General features: G+C 33.6%; 1 protein-coding gene across 1 annotated transcript in view; it reads left to right on the forward strand.

Annotated features, from left to right (window-relative positions):
* The window catches only part of LOC148954372 (uncharacterized), a 250,965-nt gene that overhangs the window by 61,356 nt on the left and 166,800 nt on the right, over positions 1 to 22,809 (forward strand). The window contains exons 4-5 of the mRNA XM_089086256.1: positions 10,692 to 10,930; positions 18,560 to 18,821. Of these exons, the coding sequence (XP_088942382.1) occupies positions 10,692 to 10,930; positions 18,560 to 18,821 (501 nt within the window). The remainder of the gene's footprint in view (positions 1 to 10,691; positions 10,931 to 18,559; positions 18,822 to 22,809) is intronic.

Genomic DNA, 22,809 nt, shown 5'->3' on the forward strand with positions numbered 1-22,809 from the left:
CCATTTTTTTGGGTCACTTAAAAAGGGCACAAGAACTTTTAATTTCCGATCCAATGAGTCCTCCTACTATATTCTAGGACCACTAGGTCAATACGATCACCCTTGGGGAAAATAAATAAATAAATAAATAAACACGCATCCGTGATCTTTCTTCTGGCAAAAAATGCAAAATTCCACATTAGTAGGGTAAGAGGTACCATTTTGCTCGGTGCCATAGCAATCTCCATGTTATTCTAAGGGCTTATGTTCCTTCCATGCTATTCTATGTTCTTTCCATTGTTATTCAATGGGAACCTCTACACGTAATTAAACACATTATAAAACTATGTGCTATTTGCTTATGTCCCGTTGGTACCATTCCAAACGAGTGGGGTTTCCCTCCCTGTTCCTAAACATTGCAAAAAATATAGCAGTATGAGTGTTTTTTTTTTTTTTTTTTTTTTTTTTTTTTTGTTGGTCAGAATTTAATAAGAATGTAGGTCGGGATAATAAAATCAGAATTTTTTGAATGACAGTTAAAAAGGGGTAGTGAGTTTTGCGAATTAGAGTGTAGGATTTGCGAATTTGATCCTATTAAGGATTGACTTGAGAAAACCAAAAATACTCAGAATCGAAAATAAACGGGATCTGCCTCAAGGGGAAGGCTCAGAGGTTCTTCGTTCCCCCATTTCTGAGGGCTGGGGAGGGGGGGTCAATTTTGGAGGGAAAACCAAAAATACTCAGAATCAAAAATAAATGGGATCTGCCTCAAGGGGAAGACTCAGAGGCCCTTCGTTCCTCCATTTCAGAGGGCTGGGGAAGGGGGTCAATTTTGGAGGGAAAACCAAAAATACTCAGAATCGAAAATAAATGGGATCTGCCTCAAGGGCAATGCTCAGAGGCCCCTCCATCCCCCATTTGTGAGGACAAGGGAGGGGAGGGGGTCAATTTTGGAGGGAAAACCAAAAATCCTCAGAACCGAAAATAAATGGGATCTACCTCAATGGGAAGGCTCAGAGGCCCCTCCATCCCCCATTTCTGAGGACAAGGGAGGGGAGGGGGCCAGTTTTGGAGGGAAAACTAAAAATACTCAGAATCGAAAATAAATAGGATCTGCATCAAGGGGAAGGCTCAGATTCTGAGGGCGGGGGAGGGGGGGGTCAATTTTGGAGGGAAAACCAAAAATACTCAGAATCGAAAATAAATGGGATCTGACTCAAGGGCATGGCTCAGAGGCCCCTCCATCCCCCATTTCTGAGAACACGGGAGGGGAGAGGGTCAAATTTGGAGGGAAAACCAAATATACTCAGAATCGAAAATAAATGGGATCTGCCTCAAGGGAGTACCAAGTCGCATGATTTTATAGCTTATATAGAATATTAAAACCAATCGACATGTAATACTAGGTCCAAGATTTTGGCGAAATGAATTCCATTGTATCCAGTATAATGATTTTTAAGCAAACGTAAAAAATAATAAACATCTATAAAGTAGCTTGGTGGTTACGCTATAGTTGAAAATAATATATAACAACAATAAAACATGATATTTACGCTTCTATAACAATAATTTTAAAGTAGCAAGTAGAATTATAGTTACTCTTTTGTAGAAAATAATTTCAAAGTAACAAGTCGAAGGATAGTTACGCTATTTTAGAAAATAATTTCAAAGTAACAAGTCACATTATACTTACGATATTTTATAAAACAATTTCAAAGTACCATGTCACATGATAGTTACGCTATTCTAGAAAATAATTTCAAAGTACCAAGTCACATGATAGTTACTCTATTGTAGAAAATAATTTCAAAGTACCAAGTCACATTATAGTTACGCTATTGTAGAAAATAATTTAAAAGTACCAAGTCACATTATAGTTACGCTATTCTATAACATATGTACAATGGACTAAGTAACATTATATGTATTCAATTCTACATATTAAATACAAAGTACCAAGTCACATGATTGTTACTCTTTTGTAGAAAATAATTTCAAAGTACCAACTCACATGATAGTTACACTATTATAGAAAATAATTTCAAAGTACCAAGTCACATGATAGTTACGCTATTATAGAAAATAATTTCAAAGTACCAAGTCACATGATAGTTACGCTTTTGTAGAAAATAATTTCAAAGTAAAAACTCACATGATAGTTACGCTTTTGTAGAAAATAATTTTAAAGTACCAACTCAAATTATAGTTACATTTTTGTATAAAATAATTTCAAAGCACCAAGTCACCTTATATTTACGCTTTTGTATAATAGTTTCAAAGTAACTAAACATGTTAGAGGCACGGTATTACAGAAAATATTGTCAAAGTAAAAAGTCACATGATATTTAAGCTAGTATAGAAATTAAATCCAATTTAACAAGTTACATGAAATTTACGCGAATATAGAAAATAATTTCAGAGTTCCAAGTTACATTATAGTTATGCTTTTGTAGAAAATAATTTCAAAGTAACAAGTCACATGAGAGTTACGCAATTGTAGAAAATAATTTCAATGTACCAAGTCAAATGTTAGTTAATCTATTGTATAAAATAATTTCAAATTACCAAGTCACATTATATTAAAGCTATTCTAGAAAATAATTTCAAAGTACCAAGTCACATGATATTTATGCTATTGTAGAAAATAATTTAATAGTACCATGTCACATTATATTTACGCTTTTTTAGAAATTTGTTTCATATTAACAAGAAAAATTTTAGGCTCGATAGTGTATAAAATTAGATAATAGTACCAAATCAACTGCGATTATCGATATTGGAAAAAATAACTTAAAAGTACAATTTCCCATTATCGCTACACGAGTGTAGAAAATAATTTAATAGTACAGAGTCACATGATAGTTACGCTTTTTTATACAATAATTTCAAAGTACAAAATCACATGATAGTTACGGTATTGTAGAAAATAATTTCAAAGTACCAAGTCAAATGATAGTTACGCTTTTATATAAAACAATTACATATTACCAAGTTTAATGATAGTATCGCTATTGTATAAAATAATTTCAAAGTATTATGTGACATTATACTTAAGATATTGTAGAAAATAATTTCAAAATATCAAGTCACATTATAGTTACACTATTGTATAAAATAAGTTCAAAGTACCAAGTCACATGATAGTTATGCTATTATAGAAAGTAAATTCAAAGTACCAAGTCACAGGATAGTTAAGACCCTTTAGAAAGTAATTTCAAAGTACCAAGTCACATGATAGTTACTATATTCTATAAAATAATTTCAAAGTACAAGGTCAAATGATAATTACGCTTTTGTAGAAAATAATTTCAAAGCAACAACTCACATGATAGTTACGCTCTTAAAGAAAATAATTTTCAATGTACCAGGTCATAGGATAGTTAAACTATTACAGATCATATTTTTATAGTAACAAGTCAAAAGATAGCTACGCTATTGTGGAAAATAATTTCAAAGTACTAAGTCACATGATAGTTACGCTATTGTAGAAAATAATTTCAAAGTACCAAGTCACATGATGGTTACGCTTTTGTAGAAAATAATTTCAAAGTACCAAATCACATGATAGTTACACTATTATAGAAAATAATTTCAAAGTACCAAGTCACATTATAGTTACGCTATTATAGAAAATAATTTCGAAGTACAAAGTGACATGATATTACGTTTTTACATAAAATAATATTAACGTACCAAGGCAAATGATTGTTAAACCATTATAGAAAATAACTTATAAGTAACAAGTCAAATGATATTTACGTTATTGTAGATAATAAGTTCAAAGTAGCGAGTCACTTGATTGTTACGTTATTGTTTAAAATAAATTCAAAATAACATGTCACATGATAGTAGAGCTAGTATAGAAAATAATTTCTATGTACAAAGTGTCAGTATAGTAACTCTATTGTGTAAAACAATTTCAAAGTAACAAGTCACATGATAGTTACGCTATTATAGAAAATAATTTCAAATTACCAAGTCACATGATAGTTACTATATTTTATAAAATAATTTAAATGTACATAGACTAATTAGTGTGTCGTCTTTCCGGTAAATATAATCAAAGTACAAAGTAACTTTATATGTACGTCACTGCGTTATGTAAAATCATAGCCCGATGGAACATGTTCGATACGCCAAGATAAAAACACATATTTAATCATCTTGAAATTATTTTCTACAATAGCGTAACTATCATGTGACTTGGTACTTTGAAATTATTTTATACAATAGCGTAACTATCCTATGACGTGGTACTTTGATATTATTTTCTACAATATCTTAACTATCATGTGACTTGGCACTTTGAAATTATTTTCTATAATTGCGTAGCTATCCTTTGACTTAGCACTATGAAATTATTTTCTAGAAAAGCGTAACTATCATATGACTTGGTACTTTAAAATAATTTTCTTTAATAGCGTAACTATCTTGTGACTTGGTACTTTGAAATTCTTTTCTATAAAAGCTTAACTATAGGGTGACTTGTTACTTTTAAACTACGGTCCACAAAAAATTAACTATCCTTTGATAATGGAGTGTGATAATAATTTCTACATATTCGTATCTTTCCATTTATATGGTACACTAATCATATTTTCAGCATTAATACAACGTAAATGAGACATGATACTTTGAAATTATTATATATGATAGTGTCAAAATAAAGTGACAAAGTACATTTAAGTTGTTTTCAACAATAGAGCAACTTTAAGGTGACATGGTACTTTGAAATTATTTTCTTTAACTTAACTATCATGTGAGTTGGTACTTTGAAATTATTTTCTACAATAGCGTAACTATCATGTGACTTGGTACTTTGAAATTATTTTCTACAATAGCGTAACTATCATGTGACTTGGTACTTTGAAATTATTTTCTATAATAACGTAACTATCATGTGACTAGGTACTTTAAAATTATGTTTTGTAATAGATTAACTATCCTGTGACTTGGTACTTTGAAATTATTTTCTATAATAGCTTAACTATCATGTGACTTGGTACTTTGAAATTATTTTCTACAAAAGAGTAACTATCATGTGATTTGGTACTTTCAAATTATTTTCTAAAATAGCGTAACTATCATGTGACTTGGTACTTTGAAATTATTTTCTATAATAGCGTAACTATCCTTTGACTTGGTACTTTGCAATTATTTTCTATAATAGCTTAACTATCATGTGACTTGGTGCTTTGAAATTATTTTCTATAATAGCGCAACTATCATGTGACTTGGTACTTTGAAAGTATTTTCTATAATAGCGCAACTATCCTGTGACTTGGTACTTTGAATTTATTTTCTAAAATAGTGTAACTATCATGTGACAAGGTACTTTGAAATTATTATTTATAATAACGTAACTATAATGTGACTTGGTACTTTGAAATTATTTTCTACAAAAGCGTAACTATCATGTGACTTGATACTTTGAAATTATTTTCTACAATAGCCTAACTATAATGTTAGTTGGTACTTTGAAATTATTTTCTACAAAATTTTAACTATCATGTGACTTGGTACTTTGAAATTATTTTATAAAATAGCTTAACTATAATGTGACTTTGTACTTTGAAATTATTTTCTACAATAGCGTAAATATCATGTGACTTGGTAGTTTGAAATTATTTTCTATAATAGCATACCTGTCATGTGACTTGGTACTTTGAAATTTTTTTTTATAATAGCGTATCTATCATGTGAATTGTTGCTTTTAAATTATTTTATACAAAAGCGTAACTATCATGTAACACGGTACATTTAAATTATTTTATACATTAGCGTAACTATCATGCGACTTGGTACTTTAAAATTATTTTCTATAATAACGTAACTATAATTTGAGTTGGTACGTTGAAATTATTTTCTAAAAAAGCGTAACTATCATGTGACTTGGTACTTTGAAATTATTTTGTATAATAGCGTAACTCCCATGTGACTTGGTACTCTGAAATTATTTGCTAGAAAAGCATAACTATCATGTGACTTAGTACTTTGAAATTATTTTCTATAATAGCGTAACTATCATGTGACTTGGTACTTTGAAATTATTTTCTACAAAAGCGTAACTATCATGTGACTTGGTACTTTGAAATTATTTTCTACAATAATTTAACTATTATGTGACTTGGTACTTTGAAATTATTTTCTAAAGTGTCGTAACTATCCTGTGACTTGGTACTTTGCATTTATTTTCTATAATAGCATAACTATCATGTGACTTGGTACTTTGAAATTATTTTCTATAATAGCGCAACTATCATGTGACTTGGTACTTTGAAATTATTTTCTACAAAAGCATAACTATCATGTGACTTGGTACTTTGAGATTATTTTCTACAACAGCGTAACTATCATGTGACATTGTACTTTGAAATTATTTTCTATAATAACGTAACTATAATGTGACTTGGTACTTTGAAATTATTTTCTACAAAATCGTAACTATCATGTGATTTGGTACTTCGAAATTATTTTTGACAATAACTTAACTATCAGTTGAATTGTTACTTTGAAATTATTTTATATATTATCGTAACTATAATGTGACTTGGCTCTCTGAAATTATTTTCTATAAAAGCGTACCTATCATGAGACATGGTTACTTACAAATTATTTTTTACAAAAGAGTAACAATAATGTGGCATCGTACTTTAAAATTATTTTATAAAAAAGAGTAACTATCATGTGAGATTGTACTTTGTAATTATTTTCTACAATAACGTAACTATCATGTGACTTGGTACTTTGAAATTATTTTCTAAAATAGCGTAACTATAATGTGACTTGGTACTTTTATATTGTTTTCTACAATAGCGTAACTATAATGTGACTTGGTTCTTTGAAATTATTTTCTACAATAGCGTAACTATCATGTGACTTCGTACTATGAAATTATTTTCTAAAAAAGAGTAACTATAATGTGAATTGGTACTTTGAATTTATTTTCTACAATAGCGTAACTATAATGTGACTTGGTACTTTGAAATTATTTTCTACAATAGCGTAAATATAAGGTGAGTTGGTAATTTGAAATTATTTTCTACAAAAGCGTAACTATCATGTGACTTGGTACTTTGAAATTATTTTCTACAATAGCATAACTATCATTTGACTTGGTAATTTGAAATCAATTTCTACAATAGCGTAACTATCATGTGACTTGTTACATTGAAATTATTTTATAAAAGAGCGTAACTATCATGTGACTTGGTACTTTGATATTATTTTCTACAATAGTGTAACTATCATGTGACTTGGTACCCCCTTGAGGCAGATCCTATTTATTTTCGATTCTGAGTATTTGTGTTTTTCCCTCAAAATTTGACCCCCCCCCCGCCTTTGTTCTCATAAAGGCGGGATGGAGGGGCTTCAAGGCTATGCCCTTGAGTCAGATCTCATTTATTTTTGATTATGAGTATTTTTGGTTTTCCCTCGAAAATTGACCCCCCTCCCCCAGCCTCAGAATCTGTGCCTTCCCCTTGAGGCAGATCCCATTTATTTTCGATTATGAGTAGTTTTGGTTTTCCCTCCAAAATTGACCCCCACCCCTCCCATGTCCTCAGAAATGGGGGATGGAGGGGCCTCTGAGCCTTCCCCTTGAGGCATATCCCATTTATTTTCGATTCTGAGTATTTTTGGTTTTCCCTCCAAAATTGACCCCCTCCCCTCCCGTGTCCTATGAAATGGGGGGTGGAGGGGCCTCTGAGCCTTCCCCTTGAGGCAGATCCCATTTATTTTTGATTCTGAGTATTTTTGGTTTTCCCTCCAAAATTGACCCCCTCCCCTCCCGTGTCCTCAGAAATGGGGGAGGGACGGGCCTCTGAGCCTTGCCCCTAAGGTAGATCCCATTTATTTTCGTGTCTGTTCATTTTTGGATTGCCCGCCAAATTTGTCCCCCTCCTCCCCTACCCTCACAAAATGGGGGACCAAGGGCCTCGGTGCCGTCCCCTTGGGGAAGATCCCCATTATTTTAGTTTCTGAGTATTTTTTGTTTTCCCTCCAAAATTGGGCCCCCCTCCCCTGCCCTCAGAAATGGGGGAACGAAGAACCACTGAGCCATCCCCATGAGGCAGATCCCGTTTATTTTCGATTCTGAGTATTTTTGGTTTTCTCAAGTCAATCCTTAATAGGATCAAATTCGCAAATCCTACACTCCAATTCGCAAATCTCACTACCCCTTTTTAACTGTCAATCAAACAATTCTGATTGTAGTGTCCCTCCCTAAATTCTTATTAAATTCTTATCAACAAAAAAAAAAAAAAAAACATTCTCATACTGCTATCTTTTTTGCATATGTTTAGGAACAGGTGGGGAAACCCCACTCTTTTGGAATGGTACCAACAGAAAATAAGCAAATAGCACGTAGTTTCACGACGTGTTTAATCACGTGTAGAGGTCCCATAGAATAACAATGGAAGGAACATAGAATAGCATGGAAGGAACATAAGCCCTTAGAATAACATGGAGATTGCTATGGCACCGAGCAAAATGGTACCTCTTACCCTACTCCCATTTTTGTAGATAGGAGCTTGAAATCTCTACAGTAGGGTTCTCTGATACGCTGAATATGATGGTGCGATTTTCATCAAGGTTCTATAGCTTTTAGGGGGTCTTTCCCCCTTTTTTCGAAAATCAGCCAAATTTTCTAAGGCGCGTAGCTTTTGATGGGTACAACTAAACTTGATGAAAGTTATATATTTGAAATCAGCATTGAAATATGATTCGTTTGATGTATCTATTGGTATCAAAAACCCGTTTTCTAGAGTTTCGGTTACCATTGAGCCAGGTCGCTCCTTACTTACAGTTCGTTACCACGAACTGTTTGATACAATCACCCCTGGGGAAAAACCAAAACAAATAAACATGTATCAACGATGTTTCTTTTGAAAAAAAATGCGAAATTCCACATTTTGAAGATTGGAATTTGAAACCTCTACGGTAGGGTTCTCTGATATGACCTACCTAATAACGAGTTTTTCAAAAGGATCAATTGCTTTTTTTTTGGGGGGGGGGTCCTTTTTTTCAAAAATCAGGCCAGTTTTCTCACATTTTTGGTTTTAGATGGGTAACAATAAACTGGAAGAATTCTAAATATTTAAAATTAGCATGAAAAGCCAATACTGCGGGTGTAGCAATTGTTACAATAATTAAATTTTTATTTTTGGTGAATATTGGTCCCAAGTCACTCTTTACTTCCAGTTTATTTTTTCACAAACTGTTTGATAAGATTCTCTTGTGACGAAAATGTTTTTGAACTTGTTTCATTTTTTTTAATAGGACAATAAAAAGAAAGAGGGTTAATTTGACAGCTGGATAATAAGTTTAAATTTTGTTTTTTTTCGCTATTCTATTTTTTTTCTTCATGTATGAATATATAACGGATTTAAATTCGAGGGGAAGAATTATCCTGTTATGAAAGAGGTATATTTTTCATGGCCGTTATAAAATCAAAACGTGGTATCTGTGCAGGCAGGATGATTTTTGAGTATCTCTACTCCTTGTGTAAAGTATTCTAAGGCGTAGGAAACTGTATAAAGGCAAGTCTACAACTGTTATAGTATACGAAAGCAATCTTTTTGTAATTTTGGTTTTGAGTTTGATTTTCTTTTAAAATTAAATACATAATGATTAAATATATTATTGATTAAACAAATTGATCCTTTTGCCAGGAATCCTTGCGGTTTAAAGTTTACTGTATTTTGTTTCATTTTGCATGTAATTTAGTTGTTCTTTTTATTTGAGAGTTTTTTCCTAAAATTATTTAAAAATAAACTTATTCATACGAAAAAAAAAATCCCTGAAATATATTCCATGTCACCCAACCACCATTGATATTTTGGCGTTTGACCCCCCCCCCCCCTCTGGAAAATGTTCTGCCGGCGCCCATGTATTTCACAAAGCACTTTTGTGAACTAACTAGGCAAAGCTCTTCTTTAATTGTCTTTCTCTTCTTTCAAACTCTGACTGCAACCTAATTTGACGGAGCATTTTAATTTGCATAATAAGTTGAAACATTCACTTATCAAGCCAGCCGATACAAGTTGAAACCCTGACTGTTTATCACCTGAAGACTGATATTTATGCCCGCCTATTGAAACTAAATATGCAACAGTTCAGGAGTTTCTAATATAAAACTGATGGTAACAACTTTTAGTAGAAACCAATAAACTTATGAAAATGTTTTTTTTTGAATTAATTAGGAAAAAAAGAATAAAGTCAAGTTGTTCCTTTCAAAATCCTCTACAAGTCCGTGTTAATTTTATTAAACTTGTATTTACCGTTCTTTTAGACGAGTTGAAATGAAATTTGCACGATAAAGCCTAATTTAGAAAGCCCAGAAAAATTTTTTAGCAAACTTAGATTATGTTGCTAGATCAGGGGAACAGATAGAAACCAAAATTGATGCCTTTATGCGTCTATTGTCCCCAGAAAAGCTAAAAATATTTAACAGGGAAGAGATAGCCGGGAATTTTTCTTATCCGTTCCCCATTAAAAACAGAACATAGGATTTGCGTCTTCCAATAGAGACATTTTTAAAATGGAAAATTGAACATAATTTATTTTCGGAAAATTTATATAATCTTCATTAAACTGACATAAAATAAGCCGTTTTCTTCTTAATAGAATCCAACTTGAAATAATTTTAAAAGGCTACTCCGATTGTGTTCAACTTTTTTTCAAAATTGATATTCAAAATCGGGTCTTCCTAGTTTGTGGAGTTGCATCGGAGAGATTTCTTGGTCAAGATCCCGCCCATTTTGTTCCATCGCTTCGGAAAATCAAAATCAAAAATCACTGTAGTCTCTGCCAATTAAGATCTGTCAGTGTTAATTTACCCCTTGCTGAAGAATCTATGTTGAAGAAAAGGATGAGAAAAAATATGGATAATTTTTACCAAGCGGTTTTTATGCTTTTTCTTCTGTTTTTGTACATACTATCCGGTGCCGTGGTAAGTTTTGTATACTTCAACCTCAAAATAGCATGCAAAGCCAAAGGTTGAATGAAGACCATGGTAAAGAAGAAAACCATCTGTTGGACGTGACCAAATTTGGCTAAAAAATGACCAACCGTAAAATACCCTGCAATTTCCTTAATGCTCCTTATTAAGAATTGAACTTACCAGCCCCCTAAAACTTCGGGGATCGTCAATACCCATTGCTTGCGCTTTAGATGAAGCGTCAGAAACCTATGAGCCATGGGTCATTGAGTGACCCATTTATTAATTTCAAGCGACCCACCTTTGCTCTGAATACATTTAAATAAATTGCAAAGAAAAGAAACGGAACGAAATTTTGGAATTAAAAATAAAATTGAGAAAAAAAAAACTAGATGTAACATTTTAAGTCAATAAAACTTCCATTAATGAAAGGTAGAATTCAGCAACATTCTCTGAACAAAATTTACCATTATTAGGCGCGCAGTCTGTGTCGCTCTCCTAGTTAGGCTACTGATTATTTTCAATAGCACAAGGACAGCTACGCAGTGACGTAGCTTAACATTTATTACCCATTACATAATCGAAGCAATTATTATTAATAAAAAAATAATACCACGCACAAACAGAAAGAAAAAAGGCTTTACTTCAAGAAAATTGACAGAATAGTGTAAGGTAAAGAATACGGTACTGAAATTTACAGTCCCTACCGGCAGTGTTGATCCCCGTTTCATGTCCCTTCGGTCAGGAAGTGCAACAGGGGGGGGGGGGGTGATGGTCAAACATCCTGTGATTTCGCACACCCATCCTGTTTACCTTCCCCAGATTTCTCCAGGTACCCAATTTGGGGTTGAGTCAACTCTGGCTGAGCATACAGAGATCACGCCATTAACATCTGTTCTAAGCCAGATGTCGAAAATCGTGATAGGTTAGTGATTTCATTATGTACTCATGTTATTACCACCAATATATACAAACTTAAGGACACCTTTATTCACAACGTAAAGATGCAAATGTCAAATTGCGTTGACTTTTGAAAAATGCCTGTATCTTAAAAATTTTTTTACTTGTTACTCTCACGCTACGTCTGCTAGCTTTGATGAAACTCTTAAAAAAATATACAATTACATACAGCAAGTTTTAGGAAAACATAATTTAAAATTGTAGTTTGAAATCTAATCTCAATTAAAATCTGGAATTTTATTAATTAAAATTGATTTCATTCCAGAATTTATTGAATTTTGGATCGCAAAAATTCAGTGTCAGGTAATTTTTCATTCCTATTAAACCTGTGTTCAAGGGCTAAAACTTCCTCTCTTATTACTTTCCTGTAATTTCGGTTTAAACAACAGTTTTCATAACAATAGGGTGGTCGTAACCTAAGCAAACTAGGCTCCATGGGCCTACCGTAAGAGTAAGAGTGCTTTTTGGACCGTAAGAGTGCTTTTTGGACAGCACATAATATCTTCAAATATATTCCTGGCGTCAAACATTTTTTATGTGAGTAGAGCCCACCGATCATAGTTGCTTAAAAGCCTAGAAATTCCTCACATACTAGCTCTTGTTTCTATCTGGTCTATTTTTAATCGTGAGAATGGGAAGCAAGTTAACTAATTTTATTTTAAATTTCCAAAATATTTGATGGAACTCCCAGAACAGACAAATAATTCCATCCTGCAGAAAAAAGTAACGAACATAAATCCAGCTGCAGGGGTTCTTGAGAAGCTTATTGGTGATTTTTTTTTTTTTACTGGTTACCAAGAGTCTTCCCATCTATGGTTATTTCTGTTTATCCGATTTTCACAGTTGTCGAATAAAATTGATTTCTGTTCGTTTTTAATTGACATAGGCTTTTTGATTGATTAAGAAAAGAATATAGGCTATTTAATTTTTTCGCTTTTTTCTCTATAGTAATCCAGATTTGGTTTATTATTTATACGTTGAACAAAATTTTGCAACAATTTGCAAAAATAGGTGTACTATAATGCTTTGGATTGATGGATTCAGGGAAAAAAAGTCAAATATTTGGGTTGGAAACCTCCATAGTCATTGGGGTCCTAGAGAGCTGACGAAATGCTAACCTCCATCATGATACAAACTTGAGTGTGCCCATCGCTCACACAAAGATTTTTCCCATTGTTAGCATATAGTATTTGTTATGAGGAAATACATGGACCTTTTATGGCGGGGGGGGGTCGGATGGGGCATTTGCCACAGAGAGAGTTGATTGAAGGGGAGGAGTTTTTTGGGGGAATTTTTCAGAAATAAATTACACAGGAGGAGGGGATATTTCCTGGTATGATTTTAAAAACGGTCAGAAATTCTAAAAGAATTTTTTTTAACTGAAAGTAAGGAGCAACATTAAAACATAAACTGAGCAGAAGCTATTCCATATGTGAGGCAGGTCACTCCTTCCTCACCCTTTCTTTTTTGCACTAAAGTTTGACTTTTTGTCACATTGCTTTAAGAAAGATTGCTCAAACACAAGGGCAGTTGAATTTGGATAAGAAGTTTTTTTTTTAAGTACTTAAAGACTTTCAAATAGTTCGTGGTAACGAACTGTAAGTAAGGAGCGACCCGGCTCAATAGTAACCGAAACACTAAAAAACGGAATTTTGATACCAATAGATACATCAAAAGAATCAGATTTTTATGCTGATTTCAAATATATAAGTTTCAGTCTTACCTATCATAAGTTATGCGCCTGAGAAAATTTGCCTTTATTTTCGACAAAAGCGGGAAACACCCCCTAAAAATAATAGAACTTTAATGAAAACCATACCATCAGATTCAGTGCATCAGAAAACCTTACTACAGAAGTTTCAAGCTCCTATCTGCAAAAATGTAGAATTTTGTATTTTTTGTCAGAAGAAAGATCACGGATGGGTGTTTGTTTTTTGGTGTTTTTTTTCCAGGGGTGATCGTATCCACTCAATGGTCCTAGAATGTCGCGTGAGGGCTCATTCGAACGGAAATTAAAAGTTCTAGTGCCCTTTTTAAGTAACCAAAAAAATGGAGGGCAACTAGACACCCTCCCACGTGTTTTTTTTCCCAAAGTCACCCGATCAAAATTTTGAGATAGCCATTTTGTTCAGCATGGTCAAAAATACGATAAATATGTCGTTGGTGATGACTTAATCCCCCAGAGTCCCCGGGGGAAGGTCTGTAAGTTATGAACTTTGCCCAATGTTTACATATAGGCCTAGTATTGGTTATTGGGAAGTATACAGAAGTTTTTAGGGGAGTATTTTTTCTGGTGGGGGGGCTGTCGGAGGATTTGGTTACGCGGAAGGATCTTTCCAAGGAGGAAGTTTTCATGGGAGAAAGGAAATTGCTATGAAAGGAGCGCCGCATTTTCCAGCATTATTTAAAAAAACGATCAGAAATTAAATAAAAAAACAAAAATTTTTTCCAACTGAAAGTAAGGAGCAACATCAAAACTTAAAACGAACAGAAATTATTACGTATATGATTGGGTTTGCCCCCTAGTCATTAACTCGCTCTTTACGCTAAAGTTTTTCTTTTGTACTTTCATCAGAGCTATTTATTCTAATTAACGGCCTTTGTGGTTAAGAGGTCATTCTTAAAGAGTCGGAACAAAATTTGAGCTTTAGGGCAAAGAGCGAGGTATTGACTAGGGGGCGAACTCCCTAATATACGTAATACAAATATACGAATATAGAAGTTCGTTACGTAAGTTAATTCGTAAGTTAAGTCAGAACAAAATTTCGAGAAAGCCATTTAGCCAAAAAAAAGTAAAATTAATATGTAAGTTTCTCTTTAATTATTCATGTACGATGAGCCAAAATCAAAGCTGCATTAGTTCAAAAAACGATCAGAAACTAAATAAAAAAATAAGTTTTTTTAACTGAAAGTAAGGAGCGACTTTAAAACTTAAAACGAACAGAAATTATTACGTATATGAAAGGGCCTGTCCCCTCCTCAACGCCTCGCTCTTTACACTAAAGTGTGACTCTGTCACACAACTTTTTAAAAGAATAAAAAACTTTGGCGTAAAGAGCGAGGCATTGAGGAGGGGACAGCCCATTTCATATACGGAATAATTTCTGTTCGTTTTATATTTAATGTCGCTCCTTACTTTCAGTTAAAACATCTTTTTTTTTTATTTAATAGCCGAAAGAGCGAGGGTAGAGACAGCTCTCCTCACAAAAGGAATAATTTCTGCTCGTTTTATGTTTGAATGTTGCTAAATTTTTTTTTTATTAACATACTTCAATAGTCAATTTTCAACCTACTGACTGCTCATTATTAGTTACTATACCCAAAATGGCTGTTCTGAGTATTTAGTTCTTTTCGCAACGGCGTGTTAAATGATTCTACTTTCTACTTGATAGGAATCGATAACCAACTGGCAAACCAGAAAAGGTCAAATCTTTGCTTGCTTTTGAATTCAAAGCAACATTTCAATTATAAGTACAAACAAACTTTTTCTAGTAGAAAGTTGTTTGATTTCATTTCTAAAAGAGGAATTATGTCACGTTTTCATTCGCCCTTTGAAGGAAAAGTTAACAAAATGACGTCAAAATGTGACTACAAATTAAACTTAACCTAGATGGTGGATTTAGCCAACTTATCCTGGAGTAGTCAAATTTGTAATTAAAAATAGCCAAATTGCGTGACAAAAGGAAAATTTGAGAAACTAACTAAAAAATCAAAATTCAAGATGCAGGAGGGGCTTCAAACCATAGGCCAGAACAAAGTAATCTGTCGAAATTTGACTATCAGTCAAACAGAACCTAGATCCGTTGAGCTATTGAACTTAACCTAAAAGAATTTTGGTTGGTAATTTAGAAAAAAAGGTTAATTATATGAGAAATATTAGCAAACATAAAGAAACGTCACGTTTCGCCTGAATAAGTACAACCTTAAAGAGAAACTTAAATGAGTGGCGTCGGAACTTTACTGGCTAATAAACGGTGTTTATTCGAGTTACGGTTCGTCAAGTTAACCTGGAAAAAAAATAAAAATAGGAGAATTATGTGAAGTATAGAAAAATATTGACAACATAAACTTCTCAAAATCTAGGGAAGGAGCCTGAACTTAAAGGCGAAATTAAAATCTGACTGCCAATCAACCTACATCTAGACAGGGTAGAGCCAGCTAACTGACTCGACAAACTCTCGTATCTTGAAAAACAAAATGAGTTGCATTATTTCAAATACTTAAAAATATAAAAAACATGCTAAAAACTTAAAACTTCAGAGGGGGACGTGGACTTGAATGTAAAGTTAAATGAGTGACGCAGAATTTGACTGCCAATCAAACTACATCTACACGTGGTAGATGAGGCTGAGGGTTTAGAAAGAAGTCGGGGAAAGAAAACGAGGAAATCATGTTTTGGAATATGCATGGGAAAACTCATTAAAATATTAAATTTTTTGAAATTTTTGGAAATTCTGTGCCTTTGGATCTCGACATTAACATTTGACTACCGATCAAACTGTGTCTAGATGATGCTGGGTAGTTTATTAATTTAGAAGCATTTTGATTGGTAACACTAAGCATAAAACATGTTGCTCATTTATATTCTTCAGCTTTTGAGGGAAATACATTCTTCAGCTTTGAGGGAAAGTGCACAGACTTGAATGTTTATTCGGGTAAGATATGTTTAATTTTAACTATTAATCAAATTACCTGTTCAGGTTAGAGCTACCTTACTTAATCCAGAGGCAACTTGATTGGTAATTAAAAACATGAAAATAATACCAAATTTTAGAACAAATGGGGTAATACTAAAAACTTCAGATTTTGAGGAGAGGGTTACAGGGTCGAAAGTAGCTTAATGTAATCGAAGTAAAATTTTATTAGAGATCAAATCACTTCTATATAGGTCAGAATTAGCTAACACTTTATTTACCAACACGTTGTGATACAAAGTACGTAATTTAAAACAGTCGTAATTTATCAGATATGAAATACGTTTTGATAAGTAATTTAAAACAGAAAGATCGCCAAAGTTTCTCAAAATTCAAAATTTCAAGATCAGGGGGGAGGGATATGGTTTGAATGAAAATAAAGGATGGGTGTCAAATTTGGACTGTCTCATCTTAAATAATTTATCAAATTATCTTTATCTATTCTTTTTATTCTAAGATTCTTTAAAAGTATCTATTTTAGATAAAGCTAAAAACACAAAGGCGCACTTAGAACAAAATATTGGGGAATGGGTCAAAGTGACAAGGGTGCCTAAAATTGACCAAATTGATAAGTTTATAAGAAAAAGGTAAAAAAAAAATAAAAAGAAACACATAAGGGTACCAGAAAATCTTGGTTGGGGGACTGTGGTCCCCTGATCCCCTGGATCCACCCCTGTAGCAACACAGTGTTTTCCTGAAAATTGTGGCAAAAACACTTTATTGTGGTACTACGAGAGCTTTCAAAAAAGGGAAGGGGGGGGGGAGATCTTCGGAGTCTGAATATGAAAATGCAAAGTGTTCGAGTAAATGCTGTAGAAAATCTTATGCTAAAGGAGAGGTAAAGATAAACATTGTTTGCAGTTCTTCCACTGACAACTTCATTTTAACTCCTGAAACACTTTGAGTCCGAAAGAAGCAATTACAATCATATGATTAATTTAAAGAGGTGGGAAGGATGAGAAGGGAGATTCCCCGGGAACAGGATTCGTCCAATGACCCCCAGCCTGAAAAATAGTCCCTGGTCATAGGTCCTACGAGGGAGACTAAACTAAAGCTGATCCAGTGAGTTGTTAGCTTACTGTTACCGATTTACCTTATGTTATGTATATGGTTTAGAAATAAGTCTTATCTATGCAAATATACCCCTTTTCTCCTCCTAAAGATACCAGAATATATTTTCTTTTTTTGGAATATAGAAAACCCTTATTATTCAAAATTAGTGTCAAAGACAATAAGGAACCGACAAAACCGGAAAATCGAACCGTTTTCTAGGATAAAAAGGGTCAACATCATCTAGTATGTCAAGCTAAGGCCATAATCCTGTATATTGTTTCTGAATCGACATGGAGGTGTCATTCCTTGAAGTAACCCCAAAGAAAACGAATTCTAGCTGATCAAGATCTAGGATGCTGATTAACCACTTAAGATCCACCTTGATCTTGATGACTGATCGACCATCCTCCAAAGACCCTTTTCAGTAAGTATCATAAAAAATCTGAGGTGTTACTGCTTGTTCTGTCTTTCTGAGACCAAAACTTCATTATAAATGATAGCTACCAGTTGTCCCTTGTAAGACGCGTGCCAATGCCCACGTGGAAGAATCATCCTAGTGGTCAACACGAAAACTTGCCACAATCAAGACTGATCGTGAGCCCGACCTGTGACTTTCACTTATATAGAAGGCAAATGACACAGTCATGGATATAGACGACCCCTCCCCCACCCCCTTATGACCCCAGATATATCAAAATGACAGGGGAAATGTCTCTCAACTTTATGGAACTTCGGAGAGCTTATTTTAAAAAAAACTACACAGCTGGTATTTTACTACATATTTTAAAAGCTACACAGTCGATGATACTAATGGTTTTGGACGGTGCTTGTTCAGCACTGCCTGTGAAATATAGCAGGTTCTCTTTAGTTTCCTAGGTTTCTTTGATTATTCGATTTTTGAAATATTTATTAACAAATGCCGTCTTTTTTAAAGGTCTTCCAGCTACTAGAACGACCTAATGAACAGCAATTAATAAAATATCATAATGATGAAATTGAAGATGCTCGAAGAAATCTAATTGAGTCATGGAAAGGAAATACGTCGATTGACGTTGCCTCTAACCGTCTATTAATACTAGAAACATCTATAATAGATGCAATTGAAGATGGCTGTGATGTTTATCAAGATGGTTGTAAAGCAAAGTGGGATATTTTTCCAGCAATATTCTTTGCTGCTACTTCTCTTATGACCATAGGTAGGTAAGTACCACTTTTATTGCTCTCAAAATGGTTTAACTCAGTGGTCTTACTAACCGGGGAAATTTACAAAAAATCATATCAGTTTTATAAAGCACACCAGAATACTTTTTTTCAGAGAAATATAACACTAACTGCGAGCCAAAATTTCAATTTTTTTTATAAGTGGGTAAAGGGACTGTAAACAATTCAGCTCTTATTGAAGACAGCAGTTTCATAAATATGGGGCTGTTGAGCTCATATCCCCCCCAAGTAAAAAATAGCTTTTAACATATCTTAACAATTTCAAGAATGGTCTACTCAATTCATCAATATTTTGTTTTACTTAGGATCCCGCACCTCCCCCCCCCCGAAATACAGTTTTATAAATTTTATATTGGAAGCAGAGTTTGTTTCTCAAGCCAACCCATAGTTTAGATTAATTAGAATTTAAAATAAAAATGGTGACTGAAAATATTTTTGAAACATCAACTGAAAATTAAATTATTTTAGCACTTGTTTTTAAATGGGTTTGGATATTCAAAATGCATGTTTTTTCAACCATGTCTAAGAATCCCTAATGTTTTTTTTTGTATTTCGGTTATTCAGCACTAAGGCACCTGATGCTAAAACAGAACACAAGCTCGTCCTTACCCTCACTTTGTTAACATCTTCATTTTTTACTCTCTCTTGTGAAGCACTTACATCATTTGAATCTTTTTTTATGATCCATTCCAAATCCATTTGAGGACATTTTATTATTTGGGTTCTGGCAAGATAGGCATAAGCCCGACTCTTGTCAGCCCATCATCCATAGAACGTAACCTAGCATTTCTTTCGGTATTGTTCAAGGAAGCGGCAAAACATTAAAGCCTCATTTTTTCTCAGTCACATTTTTTGTTGAGGCAATTCTTTGATATATGGTCAGTCAAAAGGGCACCTAAAATTATCATAAGGTGACTTCTCTGGAAAAAAATTTATATATACGTAAACTTGTGGATGCATCCGCGCTTCAGAGCCATACCTGACCATTGTCAATACCATGAATTCTAGTGTCTTAAAACTGAAATTTTTGTTCTTATCTGTTCTTTTAGCTTCAGCAATTTGTTCTGAAGCTCAGAGAGGGCAATAAAATTGAAAAAATATGTTGTTCTTTCTTACTGTTAATGGTTACCACTTAATTCTGAGGCAAAGCTTTTCTTAGTAGTCCAGTAAACCGCACACAAAATTTAATATTATAGCTTCCAATTTCAAATTATTTTGGAATGTAATGTGTAATACATTTCGAAAAAAACTAAACTTTTAAGGTCCTTAAGAACCAAATAATAAACAAAAGAGGATTGTTGAAGCAATTGCTGAACCCAAAAACAGTCTAAGACGGCAGGCTCAGTTTGATAAAAGCTAACATAACATCTTTTAAACGACAACAGAGATTACATTTGAGGATTCAATGTTGAAATAATTTTTCTCATTTAAATTTCAAATTTTCAACTTCCCATTTTCTACTTCTTTTTTTTACATATTTTTCAATGCATTGAAAGAGCCAATGCCTATTTTATGCATAAGCCTAGAATTTTGTACCATTTGCTAAAATACCTAAAATGTTTTATCTTCTCGATGAACCAAAGCTGTTTGATTGTGTTTTGTTTAAAAATTTTCGAAAAGATCGTTTTAAAACACAATACTTTAAAAAAGACAGTTTTGATAGCAACATATACATAAAAAGAATTGATTTTGAATGCTGATTCAAAATATATAAAATTCATTAAGTTTAATTTTAACCGTCAAAAGTTGCGAGCATGAGAAAATTTACCCCCAAAACGTAAGCGATTTAATTGGAAATCACGCCATCAGATCCAGTATATCAGGGAACCGCACTATAGAGGTTTCAAGCTCCTGTACACAAAAATGTGGAATTTTGCATTTTTTGCCAGAAGAAAGATCTGGAATGTAAATACATTTTTCTTTTCCCAGGGCTGATTGTATCAAACCAGTGATCTAAGGAGATAGGTAGAGGGCTTATTTGATCGGAAATCAAAAGTCCTCATGCCCTTTTAAAATAACAAAAAGATTAGAGGCCTGCAAGCCCCCTGCCACGGCTCTTATTGTCCTGAACATCGTCTGATCAAAATTTTTAGATGTACATTTTGTTCAGCATAGTTGAAAGGTCTATTAGCTATGCCTTTGGGGTTAACACGATCCCGCACAGCCCCTGGGAAAAGGGCCGTAATTTGCAAAATATACCCATTGTTTACGCATAGTATTTGTTATTGGGAAGTACACAGGCATTTGGGGGGGGGGGATTTCTGCTTGGGGAGATTTACGGCGGTAAAAATTTTCCGTGGAAAGGGAGCTATCCGAGGGTGAGCTTTCCAAGGAAAATTTTAAACTGAAGGAATTTGCCAGAATTCCTGTACGAAATTCTTTTATTTGTCTTATTTAGTCATTGCCGAATAAAATTTGGCATGTCGAGATCCATGGGGAGGGGGATTATTTCGCGGAGTAATTCTCCTTGGGGAAATTTATCAATTTATGTCGAGGAAATTTGCTGATTATCAATTTTTGTCACAGTGTTAAAATATATTGCTTTTAGAATCGTAAATTTTTGCTATTTTCAGTTTTATTAAGGAAATTCAATGATTTCTAATTTCTGTCTAGCTTATTTTAAAGATTTTGAATTTAGTCTAATCGTTTTTCAATTTTGTGTTAAACCTTATAGAATTCATTTCAACGTATCTTTTAGGACGCCTTGAACCTTTTTATTGAGCTTCCTTTTATACTTTTTGACGTTCTTACCCCATTTCAATGTCAGTTCGTCCTTTTGACCTGCTCGTGCTTCTTTCAATACTCATACTTTTTACTGACTTCCTTTTGTCCTTTCCGAACTTCCTAGTCCCTTCCGCCTTCCTTTAGTCCTTTCCAACATATTATTATTCTCTGCAACTTTCTTTGATTCCTTTGATCTTCCTTCATCCCCTTATTACTTTTTCAGTTCTCTCTGAGTTTACTTACATTTAGACTTCCTTCGGTTTGTCCTGACCTTATCTTTGCGCTTTTAACTGGCTTCCTTTTGTGCTTTTCGACGTTCTTATTCCCTACAAAATTCCTTTTGTTGCTTCAACTTCCTTCCGTCCTTTCAATATTCCTAGTTCTGTGGTTTCTTCTGACTTTCTATAGTCCCTTCCGACTTTTCTAGTCCCTTCTAAGAAGCTTTGATTCCTTTGCAGTTTCTCTAGTCAACCTTTGAGTTGTTGAGTCGACTTAAGTCAACTTATCCTCTCTTAAGTCAACCTGAAAGACACCCGGACTGTAACGGAAAGTAAAAGTATACAATCAAACAGTTCGTGGTAACAAAATGTAAGTAAAGACCGATGCGGCTCAATAGTAACCGAAACTCTAAGAAGCAGAATATTGATAATTTTGATTGATTCAGAGTTCAAAGTGAACGCATCTGTCTTAAATTGGATATTTTATTAACCAGTAAGCTTTTCAGTAAATTCTAATCCCAGTGAAGCTAGTTAGGTTTCGCACTATTTGTCAAAGGATTATGATTCCGAGTGAAATGCCTTATACATCATGACTACCTGAGTTAGCCTAAGAACGGATTATTGACTTGTTTATTTTTGTGTTATGTCATGCTATTAAAAGATTAGCCTGTTCATATCTGAAATTATGTCTGATATATCGAGCGAGCTCTCGTCTTATGAAAAGTAATATCTGTATTCACCTGTTTTGAGCTTTATTCAAGTAAACGTTGAAGCAGGCATTGAGGATGATATAGTTATAAAACATACTGCTGACTTTTTCGATATTTCCAGTGTGTGTGCTGCTAAGAAATCTCTCTATGCCTCTGTTTTTCCGTCTGAGTCTTGCCCGAAGCGTAAAGGCCAAAAAGCTTTAGTTAACCATCTCAAGGATATTATTCAGCTTTTCCGAAAATGGGATTCTGATGGATTACAAGATCCTGCTTACATGATTCGGATTCCTACTGAAGTTCCTGTTATACCA

The sequence above is a fragment of the Artemia sp. Qi Xiang Cuo genome, chromosome 3 (genome assembly GCF_049724085.1).
Source record: "Artemia sp. Qi Xiang Cuo chromosome 3, ASM4972408v1, whole genome shotgun sequence".
NCBI classification, from domain to species: Eukaryota; Metazoa; Arthropoda; class Branchiopoda; order Anostraca; family Artemiidae; genus Artemia; species Artemia sp. Qi Xiang Cuo.